This window comes from Salmo salar, chromosome 26 (genome assembly GCF_965601325.2).
Source record: "Salmo salar chromosome 26, fSalSal1, whole genome shotgun sequence".
Lineage (NCBI taxonomy): Eukaryota > Metazoa > Chordata > Actinopteri > Salmoniformes > Salmonidae > Salmo > Salmo salar.
In genome coordinates this window covers 45,448,115-45,467,842 of record NC_138316.1, presented here as the reverse complement: position 1 = coordinate 45,467,842, position 19,728 = coordinate 45,448,115, and the positions used below count along the sequence as shown (strand labels likewise).

The 19,728-nt window shown below is 43.4% G+C and overlaps 1 protein-coding gene across 1 annotated transcript in view; it reads left to right on the top strand.

The window, feature by feature from the left end:
* Window positions 1-1,200: 1,200 nt before the first annotated feature.
* The window catches only part of LOC106596808 (transient receptor potential cation channel subfamily M member 5), a 157,777-nt gene continuing 139,249 nt past the window's right edge, over window positions 1,201-19,728 (top strand). The window contains exons 1-11 of the mRNA XM_045708692.1: window positions 1,201-1,306; window positions 12,650-12,717; window positions 12,839-13,004; window positions 15,737-15,917; window positions 16,199-16,365; window positions 16,554-16,731; window positions 17,124-17,188; window positions 17,517-17,702; window positions 18,140-18,239; window positions 18,541-18,659; window positions 18,939-19,289. Of these exons, the coding sequence (XP_045564648.1) occupies window positions 1,280-1,306; window positions 12,650-12,717; window positions 12,839-13,004; window positions 15,737-15,917; window positions 16,199-16,365; window positions 16,554-16,731; window positions 17,124-17,188; window positions 17,517-17,702; window positions 18,140-18,239; window positions 18,541-18,659; window positions 18,939-19,289 (1,608 nt within the window). The 5' untranslated portion in view covers window positions 1,201-1,279. The remainder of the gene's footprint in view (window positions 1,307-12,649; window positions 12,718-12,838; window positions 13,005-15,736; window positions 15,918-16,198; window positions 16,366-16,553; window positions 16,732-17,123; window positions 17,189-17,516; window positions 17,703-18,139; window positions 18,240-18,540; window positions 18,660-18,938; window positions 19,290-19,728) is intronic.

Genomic DNA, 19,728 nt, shown 5'->3' with positions numbered 1-19,728 from the left:
TATTATATCAGTTGTTGTATTATATCAGTTATCAGTTGATGTATTATATCATGTATCAGTTGTTGTATTATATCAGTTATCAGTTGTTGTATTATATCAGTTATCAGTTGTTGTATTATATCAGTTATCAGTTGTTGTATTATATCAGTTATCAGTTGTTGTATTATATCAGTTATCAGTTGTTGTATTATATCATGTATCAGTTGTTGTATTATATCAGTTATCAGTTGTTGTATTATATCAGTTATCAGTTGATGTATTATATCATGTATCAGTTGTTGTATTATATCAGTTATCAGTTGTTGTATTATATAAGTTATCAGTTAATGTATTATATCAGTTATCAGTTAATGTATTATATCAGTTATCAGTTGTTGTATTATATCAGTTATCAGTTAATGTATTATATCAGTTGTTGTATTATATCAGTTATCAGTTAATGTATTATATCAGTTATCAGTTAATGTATTATATCAGTTGTTGTATTATATCAGTTATCAGTTGTTGTATTATATCAGTTATCAGTTAATGTATTATATCAGTTATCAGTTATTGTATTATATCAGTTGATGTATTATATCATGTATCAGTTGTTGTATTATATCAGTTATCAGTTGTTGTATTATATCAGTTATCAGTTAATGTATTATATCAGTTATCAGTTGTTGTATTATATCAGTTATCAGTTGTTGCATTATATCAGTTATCAGTTGTTGTATTATATCAGTTATGAGTTAATGTATTATATCAGTTATCAGTTAATGTATTATATCAGTTACCAGTTGTTGTATTATATCAGTTATCAGTTGTTGTATTATATCAGTTATCAGTTGTTGTATTATATCAGTTATCAGTTAATGTATTATATCAGTTGTTGTATTATATCAGTTATCAGTTATTGTATTATATCAGTTATCAGTTGTTGTATCATATCAGTTATCAGTTAATGTATTATATCAGTTATCAGTTAATGTATTATATCAGTTGTTGTATTATATCAGTTATCAGTTGTTGTATTCTGCCCATTGAATAATCCCCTGTAGTGTAGCCCTGTGTATCACATTGTTCTGATGGGACTCCTGTACAGGTGCACTGGTGGTGCAGATAATGATGCAAAGATAATGGAGCTCATTGGAGACTGTGATTGGTCAGAGGAAGGCCAGGGCGTGGCTTACCTACCTGCTGCTTCCTGGAATCTCCAAGGGCTCACCTGGTGTCACTTTCCTCAGAGCAGAGATCGGTGACTGGAGGGAAGCTGACTGCACATTAGACCACAGCCATGACAGAGCGACAAGACACGCCTCTGGTAAGTAACTATGTTAGCGACTAAGTGGATCACATGAGGCACTGTTGAACAGGTTGGCCAAACTCTACATTTTATTTTCATTTGAGTGTGCAGGCACTATTCTATATGTATGTTTGTGATAAAGTGCTCAGCTTTTAAGAATCACTTATTCTCTGAAATTTATTTGGTTCTTGGAAATCTTATTTCACAACCTATTACAGATGGCAAATTGTATATTGTTAAAGTTTGGATGCATTACAGCATTCTTCTTTGTGATTTGTAGACATGTTGTAATCATATGATTCATGCTGTAATGTGGCTATAGTCTAGTGGAATGGCAATACATATATGATAATATCTGATCTGATTCATGCTGTAATGTGGCTCTAGTCTAGTGGAATGTCACTACAGATATGATAATATCTGATCTGATTCATGGTGTAATGTGGCTCTAGTCTAGTGGAATGTCACTACAGATATGATAATATCTGATCTGATTCATGGTGTAATGTGGCTCTAGTCTAGTGGAATGTCACTACAGATATGATAATATCTGATCTGATTCATGGTGTAATGTGGCTCTAGTCTAGTGGAATGTCACTACAGATATGATAATATCTGATCTGATTCATGCTGTAATGTGGCTCTAGTCTAGTGGAATGTCACTACGGATATTATCTGTAGTATATAATCATAGAATATAATCAAGTGCTATATTTACTTTTTGAAAAGGTGTTGAAATGCCACTGGGAATATTATTCCTGTGTTCACGTCGGTGGACCCACTCTGATGGTAAACACATCTTACAGCGTGTGGCTTTCATTCCTGTTGGGGGGTTTAAACTGATACTCAAATAGCTGTGGGACAAATTCAGGTTTAATTCAACATTTCCTGTGGCCCTTAACATAAATGACTAGTTTTAACAAAAGAAAAGTCAACAATACTCTACCTTACATTCCAAATATGTTTCATTATTAAAGTGGTAGAACACTTGTGAGCTCATAGAAAATCATCATTAATTTGGAAACAAGTTATGACGTAGTGTGCATCATACTTCCTGAGACTGTAGAGTTGGTTGAAGTTACCTCGTCAAACTATTGGCCCATGACCTCATTATTTGAGTGATAACAGCCCACTAATCTAGTAGAGCAGAAATCATAATACAGGAAGCAGGAACACTGACTCAAGCCTGCATGCCCCTATACTGAGGAGCATACCGTACATGTATACAAACAGGCACCCACGTATTCCCTCTCCATTCTCCCCCCCCACACACACACCCTCTTCAATTGATGTCACTTGAACTCTTCCTGACCTTGCATGCAAATGTTATGTTTGCATGGACATTGGTCCTTTCCCCTCACACAGTCCTTCCTGCCCCACATTCAAATAAGACCCGTCGAGACCAGACTCACTTTTACATAAAAAAGCGATCGTGACAAACTGCACGCCATCAGTATGTCTTAACCCTCTACTACACATCGGTGCCCTCAGACAACACAACATCGTTTGGTAGGTTACTTTGTGTTGCCTAGGGCAACGTTGTGCCATACCTCTACTATGTTGTGTTGCCTAGGGCAACGTTGTGCCATACCTCTACTATGTTGTGTTGCCTAGGGCAACGTTGTACCATACCTCTACTATGTTGTGTTGCCTAGGGCAACGTTGTACCATACCTCTACTATGTTGTGTTGCCTAGGGAAACGTTGTACCATACCTCTACTATGTTGTGTTGCCTAGGGCAACGTTGTGCCATACCTCTAATATGTTGTGTTGCCTAGGGCAACGTTGTGCCATACCTCTACTATGTTGTGTTGCCTAGGGCAACGTTGTACCATACCTCTACTATGTTGTGTTGCCTAGGGCAACGTTGTACCATACCTCTACTATGTTGTGTTGCCTAGGGCAATGTTGTGCCATACCTCTACTATGTTGTGTTGCCTAGGGCAACGTTGTGCCATACCTCTACTATGTTGTGTTGCCTAGGGCAATGTTGTACCATACCTCTACTATGTTGTGTTGCCTAGGGCAACGTTGTGCCATACCTCTACTATGTTGTGTTGCCTAGGGAAACGTTGTGCCATACCTCTACTATGTTGTGTTGCCTAGGGAAACGTTGTGCCATACCTCTACTATGTTGTGTTGCCTAGGGCAACGTTGTGCCATACCTCTACTATGTTGTGTTGCCTAGGGAAACGTTGTGCCATACCTCTACTATGTTGTGTTGCCTAGGGAAACGTTGTGCCATACCTCTACTATGTTGTGTTGCCTAGGGAAACGTTGTGCCATACCTCTACTATGTTGTGTTGCCTAGGGAAACGTTGTGCCATACCTCTACTATGTTCTGTTGCCTAGGGAAACGTTGTGCCATACCTCTACTATGTTGTGTTGCCTAGGGCAACGTTGTGCCATACCTCTACTATGTTGTGTTGCCTAGGGCAACGTTGTGCCATACCTCTACTATGTTGTGTTGCCTAGGGCAACATTGTGCCATACCTCTACTATGTTGTGTTGCCTAGGGCAACGTTGTGCCATACCTCTACTATGTTGTGTTGCCTAGGGCAACGTTGTGCCATACCTCTACTATGTTGTGTTGCCTAGGGCAACGTTGTCAGTTTGGCCAGTTTTCAGTGAAATATCATGCTCAATGAAAGATGTGATGTAAAATGATGGGCTTGGTCAATATCATACTTACCCTCTGATAGTGAGGACAGTTACCGAGAGGAAGACTGGACCCCAGAATCAGGTTTGAGAAGCAGTTAAATACAAGTTTTAAATATTTTTGTGGTGAAAAACCTAAATGTTTACAGTAGAGGATTAAATTAGTTGGGGGGGGGGGGGGGGGGGGTTGGATCTTTGCCCATAACCTGTCCAAACTATTGGCCATGATCCAATACATGTTACTGAGTGGCCAGTGAGGCCAAATACGGTAATAAGCTGAAGCTGCATTTTGTTTTTGCTGTGCAGGCATGGACCTCGAATCTCTTCCCATTTCTGATGATCATCTTTTACCAGGCATCCCAGGCAAATGAGCACTGCCAAGCAATGTTGACTCAGATGCAAATTCTTAATGGCTGCCAGTAGGAGACAAATCTTTTATGGTTCTTTTCCAGCAGTCTAATCTCATCTGACAGCCAACCCTCAGCTCAGTCTAGGGAAGAATATAGGTTAAATGCAGCAGTCTAATCTCATTTTACAGCCAACCCTCAGCCCTGAGGTGAGTGGCATCCATCGATTGAGAAGAAAAATAAAAGCCAACTACTCCTTTCAGTTACATGGACCAACTTTTCTGGTATTCAACGTTGCAGCCAATGAGGTTAACCTCTCCTCCTCTCCCTGTCCATCTAACTCCCTCTGATAACATTCTGTCTCATTTCATTCACATCCTTATCAGAGCTGTCTTATTAAGGTACATAGTGCAGCAGTTACTGTCACGTTTGTTGTACGAAGGAGACCAAGGCGCAGCGTGTGTATCGTTCCACATTTAATTATAACTATGAAACTATGCAAGACATACAAATAAACTACTAAACAAAATAACAAACCGTGACGAAGAGGTGAAACATACACTACCTCAAAATAATCTCCCACAAAACCTAGTGGGAAAAACAACAACTTAAATATGATCCCCAATTAGAGACAACGATGACCAGCTGCCTCTAATTGGAGATCATCCCAAAAAACAACAACATAGAAATACAGAAACTAGAACCCCACATAGAAATACATAAACTAGACAAAACCCCAACATAAAAAAAAGAAACTAGAACCAACATAGACATAAATAAACTAGACAAAACCAACTGTCATGCCCTGACCTAATCTACCATAGAAAATAAAAGCTTTCTATGGTCAGGACGTGACATACATTTGCCTTTGAATATAGTTGGTTGTAATGTGTATGGATAAAGGGGTGCTGACAGTGTGATATAGTTGGTTGTAATGTTGTTGCTTTTTTTTCCAAGATGGCGTAGCAGTTCAGACGTCCTCTACCCTCCTCTTGTCGTGTCCCGTGTATATATATATTTACTTTTTTTTTTTTTCTTCACTTATCTTTTTATATATATATTTTTTTAATTCTAAAAACTCAACCTCAAAGCACTCTCCTGCAACCCGCCTCACCAATTTAAAAAAAGAAAGTATTATTTACCTCATCTGAATTCCACAACAGAAGCTAGCAAGTGTTTAGCCATTTTCACTGGCTAACGTTGAAGTTCAGCTAGCCATGGTTAGCTGTCCTCAGCTATCCATTAGCTCGAAAAGCTATCGCCAGTTTTTGTACAGCGCGACTCAGACCAGAGCACACCGGACCTATTCTCTCTCCTTTCCCCGATTTCTACCGCAGGCTCTGGACATTTACACCTGGATCTTGCAGCTAACTAGCTGCTACCTGAGTGACTATTGGCAACGTCGGTCACGGAATTAACACACATTATTACGGAGCTAGCCAGCTAGCCAGCTGAAGAGTTCCGTCAGCCACTCCTGGGCTATTCCTGAGCTAGCCAGCTAAAGTGTCTCCTGGGCTACAACTCACCTATCCTGACCCGTTTTACTGCCGATGCGGAGCCCCATCGGGTCTTCACGACTGGACCACCGACGTTATCTGCCCGAGGGAGTTATCCAACTGGCCCCTCCGTCGCGACGTAACCTGATCGCCCATCTGCGGCCCGCTAATCGTTAGCTGTCTTTTCGGCTGCGATCTGAATAGGTCTATCGGACACTTTTCTTGGGCCACTATAACTAACTATTTTGCCAACTTGGACTGGTCCCCCCTTCCACACGGAACCCCACTAACCCACAGACGGAAACGCACGAGGTGGCTAAAAACAGACCTCCCTCCCATCTTCCACCAGCTTGCTACCTATGGCCCGGCTAGCTGTCTGAATCTCACTGGACCCTTTGATCACTCGGCTAAGCATGCCTCTCCTTAATGTCAATATGCCTTCTCCATTGCTGTTCTGGTTAGTGTTTATTGGCTTATTTCACTGTAGAGCCTCTAGCCCTGCTCATTATACCTTATCCAACCTCTCAGTTCCTCCACCCACACATGCTATGACATCTTCTGGTTTCAATGATGTTTCTAGAGACAATATCTCTCTCATAATCACTAAATGCCTAGGTTTACCTCCTCTGTACTCACATCCCACCATACCTTTGTCTGTACATTATACCTTGAAGCTATTTTATCGCCCCCAGAAACCGGCTCCTTTTTCTCTCTATTCTGGACATCACAGACGACCAATTCTTATAGCTTTTAGCCGTACCCTCATACTTATTCTTCTCTGCTCCTCTGGGGATGTAGAGGTGAATCCAGGCCCTGCAGTGCCTGGCTCCACTCCTACTCCCCAGGCGCTCTCTTTTGATGACTCCTGTAACCGTAATAACCTTGGTTTCATGCATGTTAACATTAGAAGCCTCCTCCCTAAGTTTGTTTTATTCACTGCTTTAGCACACTCTGCCAACCCGGATGTCCTAGCTGTGTCTGAATCTTGGCTTAGGAAGTCCACCAAAAACTCTGAAATCTTCATCCCTAACTACAACGTTTTCAGACAAGATAGAACGACCAAAGGGGGCGGTGTTGCAATCTACTGCAGAGATAGCCTGCAGAGTTCTGTCCTGCTATCCAGGTCTGTACCCAAACAATTTGAACTTCTACTTTTAAAAATCCACCTCTCCAAAAACAAGTCTCTCACCGTTGCCGCCTGCTATAGACCCCCCTCGGCCCCTAGTTGTGCTCTGGACACCATATGTGAACTGATTGCCCCCCATCTATCTTCAGAGCTCGTGCTACTAGGTGACCTAAACTGGGACATGCTTAACACCCCAGCCATCCTACAATCCAAGCTTGATGCCCTCAATCTCACACAAATTATTAATGAACCCACCAGGTACAACCCCAAAGCCGCAAACACTGGCACCCTCATAGATATCATCCTAACCAACGTGCCCTCTAAATACACCTCTGCTGTTTTCAACCAAGATCTCAGCGATCACTGCCTCATTGCCTGCACCCGTAATGGGTCAGCGGTCAAACGACCTCCACTCATCACTGTCAAACGCTCCCTGAAACATTTCAATGAGCAAGCCTTTCTATTCGACCTGGCCCTGGTATCCTGGAAGGATATTGACCTCATCCCGTCAGTAGAGGATGCCTGGTTATTTTTTAAAAATGCCTTCCTCTCCATCTTAAATAAGCATGCCCCTTTCAAGAAATTTAGAACCAGAAACAGATATAGCCCTTGGTTCTCCCCAGACCTGACTGCCCTTAACCAACACAAAAATATCCTGTGGCGTTCTGCATTAGCATCGAACTTCCCCCGTGATATGCAACTTTTTAGGGAAGTTAGAAACCAATACACACAGGCAGTTAGAAACGCCAAGGCTAGCTTTTTCAAACAGAAATTCGCTTCGTGCAACTCCAACTCTAAAAAGTTCTGGGACATTGTAAAGTCCATGGAGAATAAGAACACCTCCTCCCAACTGCCCACTGCACTGAGGATAGGAAACTCTGTCACCACCGATAAGCCCACTATAATTGAGAATTTCAATAAGCATTTTTCTACGGCTGGCCATGCTTTCCACCTAACTACCCCTACTGCATTCAACAGCACTGCACCCCCCACAGCTACTCGCCCAAGCCTCCCCCATTTCTCCTTCTCCCAAATCCATTCAGCTGATGTTCTGAAAGAGCTGCAAAATCTGGACCCCTACAAATCAGCTAGGCTTGACAATCTGGACCCTTTCTTTCTAAAATTATCTGCCGAAATTATTGCAACCCCTATTACTAGCCTGTTCAACCTCTCTTTCGTGTCGTCTGAGATTCCCATAGATTGGAAAGCAGCTGCTGTCATCCCCCTCTTCAAAGGAGGTGACACTCTTGACCCAAATTGCTACAGACCTATATCCATCCTACCCTGCCTTTCTAAGGTCTTCGAAAGCCAAGTCAACAAACAGATTACCGACCATTTCGAATCCCACCGCACCCTCTCCGCTATGCAATCTGGTTTCAGAGCAGGTCATGGGTGCACCTCAGCCACGCTCAAGGTCCTAAATGACATCGTAACCGCCATCGATAAGAAACAATACTGTGCTGCCGTATTCATTGACCTGGCCAAAGCTTTTGACTCTGTTAATCACCACATCCTCATCGGCAGACTCAGTAGCCTTGGTTTCTCAAACGATTGCGTCGCCTGGTTCACCAACTACTTCTCTGACAGAGTTCAGTGTGTCAAATCGGAGGGCCTACTGTCTGGACCTCTGGCAGTCTCTATGGGGGTACCACAGGGTTCAATTCTTGGGCCAACTCTTTTCTCTGTATACATAAATGATGTCGCTCTTGCTGCTGGTGAATCTCTGATCCACCTCTACGCAGACGACACCATTCTGTACACTTCTGGCCCTTCTTTGGACACTGTGTTAACAACCCTCCAGACGAGCTTCAATGCCATTCAACTCTCCTTCCGTGGTCTCCAACTGCTCCTAAACACAAGTAAAACTAAATGCATGCTCTTCAACCGATCGCTGCCTGCACCTGCCCGCCTGTCCAGCATCACTTCTCTGGACGGTTCTAACTTAGAATTTGTGGACAACTACAAATACCTAGGTGTCTGGTTAGACTGTAAACTCTCCTTCCAGACTCACATCAATCATCTCCAATCCAAAGTGAAATCTCGAATTGGCTTCCTATTTCGCAACAAAGCATCCTTCACTCATGCTGCCAAACATACCCTCGTAAAACTGACCATCCTACCAATCCTCGACTTCGGCGATGTCATTTACAAAATAGCTTCCAATACCCTACTCAACAAGCTGGATGCAGTCTATCACAGTGCCATCCGTTTTGTCACCAAAGCCCCATATACTACCCACCACTGCGACCTGTACGCTCTCGTTGGCTGGCCTTCGCTTCATAATCGTCGCCAAACACATTGGCTCCAGGTCATCTACAAGACCCTGCTAGGTAAAGTCCCCCCTTATCTCCGCTCACTGGTCACCATAGCAGCACCCACCTGTAGCACGCGCTCCAGCAGGTATATCTCTCTGGTCACCCCTAAAGCCAACTCCTCCTTTGGTCGTCTCTCCTTCCAGTTCTCTGCTGCCAATGACTGGAACGAACTACAAAAATCTCTGAAACTGGAAACACTTATCTCCCTCACTAGCTTTAAGCACCAGCTGTCAGAGCAGCTCACAGATCACTGCACCTGTACATAGCCCATTTATAATTTAGCCCAAAATACTACCTCATCCCCTACTGTATTTATTTATTTTATTTATTTTGCTCCTTTGCATCATATTATTTATATTTTATCTCTGAACTTTCTTCAAACTACAAATCTACCATTCCAGTGTTTTTCTTGCTATACTTTATTTACTTTGCCACCATGGCATTTTTTTTGCCTTTACCTCCCTTATCTCACATCATTTGCTCACATTGTATATAGTCTTAATTTTTTTTTTCTTTTTTTTTTTTTTTCTACTGCATCATTGATTGTATGTTGTTTTACTCCATGTGTAACTCTGTGTTTTTGTATGTTGTCGAACTGCTTTGCTTTATCTTGGCCAGGTCGCAATTGTAAATGAGAACTTGTTCTCAACTTGCCTACCTGGTTAAATAAAGGTGAAATAAAAATAAAAAAATAAATAATGTGTATTGATAAAGGGGTTCTGACAGTGTGATATAGTTGGTTGTAATGTGTATTGATAAAGGGGTGCTGACAGTGATATAGTTGGTTGTAATGTGTATGGATAAAGGGGTGCTGACAGTGTGATATAGTTGGTTGTAATGTGTATTGATAAAGGGGTGCTGACAGTGTGATATAGTTGGTTGTAATGTGTATGGATAAAGGGGTGCTCACAGTGATATAGTTGGTTGTAATGTGTATGGATAAAGGGGTGCTGACAGTGTGATATAGTTGGTTGTAATGTGTATTGATAAAGGGGTGCTGACAGTGTGATATAGTTGGTTGTAATGTGTATTGATAAAGGGATGCTGACAGTGTGATATAGTTGGTTGTAATGTGTATTGATAAAGGGGTGCTGACAGTGTGATATAGTTGGTTGTAATGTGTATTGATAAAGGGATGCTGACAGTGTGATATAGTTGGTTGTAATGTGTATTGATAAAGGGGTGCTGACAGTGTGATATAGTTGGTTGTAATGTGTATTGATAAAGGGGTGCTGACAGTGTGATATAGTTGGTTGTAATGTGTATGGATATAGTTGGTTGTAATGTGTATTGATAAAGGGGTGCAGACACTGGGTTTATTCAGGTCTCTTGAATACATAAGCAGGGAAGATCATATGAAAATATCACCAAGGAAACATGTTTACCATTGCTTCTTGGGGAACGTAGTATCCATATTTCCACTGACTGACTAATGCATGGGCCTACATAGTTCAATATCTTTTCATATGAGTTGTAAAAGTCATGTTTAGCTTTCTAGCTAGCACACCCACTAATTCGTTTTTTAAACAAATAAACAAGCTAGCTTGCACATTATCTGACTCTGCTCTTTGTTCATTTGCTGTGATTTGTCACCTAATGTTTGTATATTTATTTTATAATTGTTAAACAAATTTAGGGTGAGGCAACTTGAGCTTCGAAGCCCTCCCTGCCTCGCGGGGCATCCTACACCTCTGTGTCTAGCTTTCATTCTACGGAGAGCTTGTGGTTCATTATGATGACAGATCTCAGGAAGGAAGCTTTTTGCATGCAGAGCAAAAATGAAAATGCTAACCGATTTGCATATAACACAGATGGACTCATGTAGTAACCAAAAAAAAGTGTTAAACAAATAAACATATATTTTATATTATCAATTCTTCAAAGTAGCCACCCTTTGCCTTGATGACAGCTTTGCACACTCTTGGCATTCTCTCAACCAGCTTCATGAGGAATGCTTTTCCAACAGTCTTGAAGGAGTTCCCACATATGCTGAGCACTTATTGGCTGCTTTTCCTTCATTCTGTGGTCCAACTCATCCCAAACCATCTCAATTGGGTTGAGGTCGGGGGATTGTGGAGGCCAGGTTATATGATGCAGCACCTCATCACTCTTCTTGGTCAAATAGCCCTTACACAGCCTGGAGGTGGGTTGGGTCATTGTCCTGTTGAAAAACAATTAATACTTCCACTAAGCGCAACCCAGATGAGATGGCGTATCGCTGCAGAGTGCTGTGGTACAAATGCTGGTTAATAGTGCCTTGAATTCTAAATAAATCACTGACAGTGTCACCAGCAAAGCACCCCCACCATTACACCTCCTCCTCCATGCTTCACGTTGGAAACCACACATGCAGAGATCATCCGTTCACCTACTCTGCGTCTTACAAAGACACGGCACTTTGAACCAAACATCTCAAATTTGGACTCATCAGACCAAAGGACAGATTTTCACCAGTCTAATGTCCATTGCTCGTGTATCTTGGCCCAAGCAAGTCTCTTCTTCTTATTGGTGTCCTTTAGTAGTGGTTTCTTTGCAGCAATTCGACCATGAAGGCCTGATTTCATGCAGTCTCCTCTACACAGTTGATGTTGAGATGTGTCTGTTACTTAAACTCTGTGAAGCATTTATTTGGGCTGCAATCTGAGGTGCTGTTAACTCTAATGAACATATCCTCTGCAGCAGAGGTAACTGTGGTTCTTCCTTTCCTGTGGCTGTCCTCACGAGAGCCAGTTTCATCATAGCACTTGATGGTTTTTGCGACTGCACTTGAAGAAACTTTCAAAGTTCTTGACATTTTCTGGATTGACTGACCTTCATGTCTTAAAGTAATGATGGACTGTTATTTCTTTTTGCTTATTTGAGCTGTTCTTGCCGTAATATGGACTTGATCTTTTACCAAATAGGGCCATCTTCTGTATACCACCTTTACCTTGTCGCAACACAACTGATTGGCTCAAACGCATTAAGAAAGAAAGAAATTCCACAAATGAACTTTTACCAAGGCACACCTGTTAATTTAAATGCATTCCAGATGACATCCTCACGAAGCTGGTTGAGAGAATGCCAAGAGTGTTCAAAGCTGTCATCAAGGCAAAGGGTGTCTACTTTGAAGAATCTCAAATATAAAATATATTTTGATTTGTTGAACACTTTTTTGGTTACTACATGATTCCATATGTGTTATTTCATAGTTTTGATGTCTTCACTATTATTCTACAATGTAGAAAATAGTAAGAATAAAGAAAAACCTTTGAATGAGTAGGTGTGTCCAAACTTTTGACTGGTACTGTAGGTCTAAGCTCTTGGAGATGCCTCACACCTGTCATCAGCAGCAGTGTGACTGGTGAATGATTCTGGATTAGATTTACCTGGCTGTGGGGTAAAGGTCATGTTGTGCACTATGGGTGCTATGTCTATAGGGGGCGCTACCGCTGCAGAGACGATGCCCACGATGCGGGGATGTACTGGAGTGTTCACGGGAGCAAAGGTAGGAGTGGTTTGTGTTTGTTTGTCATAGTGGATTGTGAATGACCGGACTGTAAATACTACTGTATATGATGTACAATGTTTCTATGTGTATAATGTATAATGTGTCTGTGCTGTGGCAGTGCTCTGTTGGCCTGCCGTTGCTACTCTCAGCTGGACGAGGCCGTGGAGAGTGTGGCTGAAGGCCGAGGCCGGGGTGCTAGCAGAGGGGACAAGGAGAGGGGCCACTGGGCAGCAGGACGAGTGGGGGACATTGACTTCACTGGCACCAGTAGGACAAGGGGAAAGGTAACACTGTTACAACCACAAGGCAACACTGTTACAACCACAAGGTGCTATAACCACAAGGCAACCCTGCTACAACCACAAGGTAACACTGTTACAACCACAAGGTAACACTGTTACAACCACAAGGTAACACTGTTACAACCACAAGGCAACACTGTTACAACCACAAGGTAACACTGTTACAACCACAAGGCAACACTGTTACAACCACAAGGCAACACTGTTACAACCACAAGGCAACACTGTTACAACCACAAGGCAACACTGTTACAACCACAAGGTAACACTGTTACAACCACAAGGTAACACTGTTACAACCACAAGGTGCTATAACCAGATGGTAACACTGTTACAACCACAAGGTGCTATAACCAGATGGTAACACTGTTACAACCACAAGGTGCTATAACCAGATGGTAACACTGTTACAACCACAAGGTGCTATAACCAGATGGTAACACTGTTACAACCACAAGGTGCTATAACCAGATGGTAACACTGTTACAACCACAAGGTGCTATAACCAGATGGTAACACTGCTACAACCACAAGGTGCTATAACCAGATGGTAACACTGTTACAACCACAAGGTGCTATAACCAGATGGTAACACTGTTACAACCACAAGGTGCTATAACCAGATGGTAACACTGTTACAACCACAAGGTGCTATAACCAGATGGTAACAGTGTTACAACCACAAGGTGCTATAACCAGATGGTAACACTGTTACAACCACAAGGTAACACTGTTACAACCACAAGGTGCTATAACCAGATGGTAACACTGTTACAACCACAAGGTGCTATAACCAGATGGTAACACTGTTACAACCACAAGGTGCTATAACCAGATGGTAACACTGCTACAACCACAAGGTGCTATAACCAGATGGTAACACTGTTACAACCACAAGGTGCTATAACCAGATGATAACACTGCTACAACCACAAGGTAACACTGTTACAACCACAAGGTGCTATAACCAGATGGTAACACTGTTACAACCACAAGGTGCTATAACCAGATGGTAACACTGTTACAACCACAAGGTAACACTGTTACAACCACAAGGTAACACTGTTACAACCACAAGGTGCTATAACCAGATGGTAACACTGTTACAACCACAAGGTGCAATAACCAGATGGTAACACTGTTACAACCACAAGGTGCTATAACCAGATAGTAACACTGTTACAACCACAAGGTGCTATAACCAGATGGTAACACTGCTACAACCACAAGGTGCTATAACCAGATGGTAACACTGTTACAACCACAAGGTGCTATAACCAGATGGTAACACTGTTACAACCACAAGGTGCTATAACCAGATGGTAACACTGCTACAACCACAAGGTGCTATAACCAGATGGTAACACTGTTGCAACCACAAGGTGCTATAACCAGATGGTAACACTGTTACAACCACAGTTGGAAATTGTTCCGTACCACCATCCATATTGGTCCTATCTAAGAGACAGTTCAGTGATCACAAACTGTGGTCCTGGAGAGATACATTTCAGTATGTGGAGGACTGTGTTCCATTTCAGTATGTGCAGGACTGTGTTCCATTTCAGTATGTGCAGGACTGTGTTCCATTTCAGTATGTGCAGGACTGTGTTCCATTTCAGTATGTGCAGGACTGTGTTCCATTTCAGTATGTGGAGGACTGTGTTCCATTTCAGTATGTGGAGGACTGTGTTCCATTTCAGTATGTGGAGGACTGTGTTCCATTTCAGTATGTGCAGGACTGTGTTCCATTTCAGTATGTGCAGGACTGTGTTCCATTTCAGTATGTGGAGGACTGTGTTACATTTCAGTATGTGCAGGACTGTGTTCCATTTCAGTATGTGCAGGACTGTGTTCCATTTCAGTATGTGGAGGACTGTGTTCCATTTCAGTATGTGCAGGACTGTGTTCCATTTCAGTATGTGGAGGACTGTGTTCCATTTCAGTATGTGCAGGACTGTGTTCCATTTCAGTATATGCAGGACTGTGTTCCATTTCAGTATGTGCAGGACTGTGTTCCATTTCAGTATGTGGAGGACTGTGTTACATTTCAGTATGTGCAGGACTGTGTTCCATTTCAGTATGTGCAGGACTGTGTTCCATTTCAGTATGTGCAGGACTGTGTTCCATTTCAGTATGTGGAGGACTGTGTTCCATTTCAGTATGTGGAGGACTGTGTTCCATTTCAGTATGTGCAGGACTGTGTTCCATTTCAGTATGTGGAGGACTGTGTTACATTTCAGTATGTGCAGGACTGTGTTCCATTTCAGTATGTGCAGGACTGTGTTCCATTTCAGTATGTGCAGGACTGTGTTCCATTTCAGTATGTGGAGGACTGTGTTCCATTTCAGTATGTGGAGGACTGTGTTCCATTTCAGTATGTGCAGGACTGTGTTCCATTTCAGTATATGCAGGACTGTGTTCCATTTCAGTATGTGCAGGACTGTGTTCCATTTCACTATGTGCAGGACTGTGTTCCATTTCAGTATGTGCAGGACTGTGTTCCATTTCAGCACTAACATGGCCTGAATTATCAAAACAATGCAGATTGATAATTAATATTCTCACTCAGTCATTTCAGCTTAAGTTATCCATGTTTCTCATCATTTTACAAAACTATTTCAGGTCAAGAAAGAGATTAAAGAAATATGAAAGAGGACCTATTCCTTGACCATGTAGATCTCTCAGTAAATACCACACTGTGCTTCTCTGTCCAGTTTGTGAGGGTTCACAGCTCCACAGATCCAGTGTTAATCTACCAGATGCTGACAGAGCAGTGGGGACTAGCCCCTCCACACCTGGTGGTGGCTCTGGTGGGGGGAGACGAGCTGGCTCAAATGAAACCCTGGCTCAGGGACACCGTGAGGAAAGGACTGGTCAAGGCTGCTCAGAGCACAGGTGAGATGCACGCACGCACGCACACACACACACACTCACACACACACACACACACACACACACACACACACACACACACACACACACACACACACACACACACACACACACACACACACACACACACACACACACACACACACACACACACACACACACATTCACTTCTGTTTTTACTAAGATAACCGTGGGCAGCATTAAATCAGCCAATGGGCCACATTGAGTTCCCTGCTCTAAAGTGAGCATGTTGGACAAAGTGAGATGATGTCTCCACCTCACAGGTGCCTGGATCCTGACCAACGGGCTTCGCTTTGGCATCACCAAGCACCTGGGCCAGGCTGTCCGTGACCACTCTCTGGCCAGCACCTCCTCTAAGGTCAAGGTGGTGGCCATCGGCATCGCTCCCTGGAACATGATCCACAACAGAGACGCTCTGCTTGCTGCTAAGGTCTCCATACACATCCATGCAGAAGATCATATACTATGAGTTCAGAGTAGATGTTGATTACATTTAACATGTGGGTAGACTAGACAACGAGGTCATAGGAAAACGTCTATATGTGTGTGTGAGTTGCTGAGTTGTTTTTATGAGCTCCTCTGAAATCTGTTCTCTGACCGACGTGTGTCCTCCTGCAGCCAGACCAGCCTGCCGTGGTGGAGCCCCAGGACCTGCCCCATGGGGCGGTGTACTCCCTGGACTGCAACCACTCCCACTTTGTCCTGGTTGAGGAGGACCCTCAACGCCCCGGGGCCACCAGCGAAATGAGGGTCAAGCTGCTCAAGCATATCTCCCTGCAGCGCACCGGTTATGGAGGTGAACCTACTTAAACTTAAACCTACTTACTTACTCTTTTTGAACCTTTATTTAACTAGGCAAGTCAGTTAAGAACAAATTCTTATTTACAATGACTGCCTACCAGGGAGCAGTGGGTTAACTGCCTGTTCAGGGGCAGAATGGGGCAGACATTTTTACCTTGTCAGCTCGGGGATTAGATCCAGCAACCTTTCACTTACTGGCCCAACGCTCCAACCACTAGGCTACCTGCCCCCCCTCCCCCCCAACTTATTTGAAGGTTGTTAATGTTTACTGTGCGTCATATTCGACACAGCACCCTTGTATTTCTTCAGGAAGAATGCTTCCTTTGACTTTAATGAGTGGTTTTAAGGAACAACCAGGGCCCTCGTTGATATTCTGCATCTCTACAGGTGCAGGTAGTTTTGAGATCCCAGTGCTGTGTCTCCTGGTGCATGGAGAACCCAGGATCCTACAGGTTTGTCACATTTTTGGAAAATATTACTTTGCCATTAATTCAACTTTTCAGTATAATGTGTTATTATATTACTTGTCATAAGCATGTATGAACTTATAAATTTCATATGACAAGGCCTATTATATATTATGTTGCCATAGCAACTTTTCAGTTGATTCAAAGTGTCTATTTAGTCAGAATCATTTGGAGATAGTAATGAAAACATTACAAATCTTACAGTGAATTACCAGCACATCATAATGCATTATACTGTACCTGTGTTACCATACTTTCTATATTGCTGTGTGTGCTGTTTGGGTAAGCAGTCTTCCTCTGTCTCTGTGTACAGAGGATGTATAGGGGCATAGGGAACGCCATGCCCTGGCTGATACTGGCGGGGTCGGGGGGCGTTGCCGACATCCTGGTCACGCTGATGAACCGGGGCTGCTGGGACATGGACAGCGTGCAGGAGCTCCTGCTAGACACCTTTCCAAGTGTGCACCACAGCACTGACATCACCAACTGGACCAAGCTGGTAAGGAGCAGAGAGAGAGAGCAGAGAGAGAGAGAGCAGAGAGAGAGAGCAGAGAGAAAGAGAGAGAGAGCAGAGAGGGAGAGAGAGAGCAGAGAGGGAGAGAGAGAGCAGTGAGGGAGAGAGAGGGAGAGAGAGCAGAGAGAGAGAGAGAGCAGAGAGAGAGAGAGAGAGCAGAGAGAGCAGAGAGAGAGAGCAGAGAGAGAGCAGAGAGAGAGCAGAGAGGGAGAGAGAGAGCAGAGGGAGAGAGAGAGAGCAGAGAGGGAGAGAGAGAGAGCAGAGAGAGCAGAGAGAGAGAGAGAGCAGAGAGAGAGAGAGAGAGCAGAGAGAGAGAGCAGAGAGAGAGAGAGAGAGAGAGAGAGAGAGAGAGAGAGAGAGAGAGAGAGAGAGAGAGCAGAGAGAGAGAGAGGTTGACTGACTGACTTCCTCCTGATCTTTAGATCCAGAAGATACTGGACAACGGCCACCTCCTGACAGTTCATGACCCCGAGCAGGAGAGCTCTGAGCTGGACACGGTCATCCTCAAAGCCTTGGTCAAAGGTACTGGATGGAATGCTTCTACTGCGGTTGACAGCACTTACATCAATCCTAAAAAGGGCTTGTACAGAAGCAGATGAAAGATTTCCGTCAAAAGATCAATACATTTCCAATTATGCTCCATATAAAAAGGTTTGAGGAGTTACTGAAAGCCATCCGTCAACATAGAAAAGAAATACGCTCATTCTGTTTTTGATGGATATGAACTTTCTTTCTGAACGGGGGTTAACCCATAACTTTTTGACCCCTAACATCTAACCTTTGACCCCTAACATCTAACCTTTGCCCTGTGTGTGGCATGCAGCCTGTAAGAGCCAGAGTCAGGAAGCTCAGGACTTCCTGGATGAGCTGAAGTTGGCGGTGGCCTGGAACCGGGTGGACATCGCTAAGAGCCACATCTTCAACGGGGACGTGGAGTGGACGGTGAGAATGAAAGACAGCATGAGATGTCCCTCCTTCATTCATTCTCTCTCTCTCCTATTGGTCCTGAACTTTGTCCTGCTAGTGCTGATTATTGTTTATGTAATATATTTGCTGCCACATTGAGGATAATTAAAAAACGTATCTTACCTTAGTATAATAACGGAATGTAAAAAGCCTATATGCAGCATAAATATTGCTTAGTAAAACAGAATATTAGAATTGTATTGTCAGTTTACTACAAAGTTAGTAATATATAGCACTATCTACTGACCCTCGCAGGCAGGTGACCTGGAGGAGGTGATGATGGACGCCCTGGTCAATGACAAGCCCGACTTTGTGCGTCTATTTGTGGACAACGGCGTGTGTCTGGGCGAGTTCCTGACCTACGGCCGCCTGCAGGAGCTCTACTGCTCCGTGTCAGAGAAGAGCCTCCTTCATCTCCTCCTCCTGAAGAAGCACCAGGAGAAACAGCTCCTACTGAAGGCAGCACGGACCCCTGGGCCCCCTCACGACCACCACAAGGCCGAGCCCGGGGACCGGAAGGCCCGCTTCACCCTGCACGAGGTGTCCAAAGTGCTGAAAGACTTCCTGCACGACTCGTGTAAAGGCTTCTATCAGAAGCTGCCCACGGTGGGTACTGGGTAGGCTGTTCCTGAGGTAACACAGAGTGAGTTTACCACACCATGAATCACAGATAGTTCCTCATGAATCACAGATAGTTCCTCATGGATCACAGATAGTTCCTCATGGATCACAGATAGTTCCTCATGGATCACAGATAGTTCCTCATGGATCACAGATAGTTCCTCATGGATCACAGATAGTTCCTCAGGGATCACAGATAGTTCCTCAGGGATCACAGATAGTTCCTCATGAGTCACAGATAGTTCCTCATGGATCACAGATAGTTCCTCATGAGTCACAGCTGAAGACTGAGTCATGGCTGGAGAAAAGAAAACCTCACAGATTCCAAGGCTTTTCTGAAGAACAGATTGAAACCATGTCAAGATGTCCAGCAGAGACACGTTTTTGTTCACTCTTCTTCATCCTTACGTGTGTGTGTCTCACT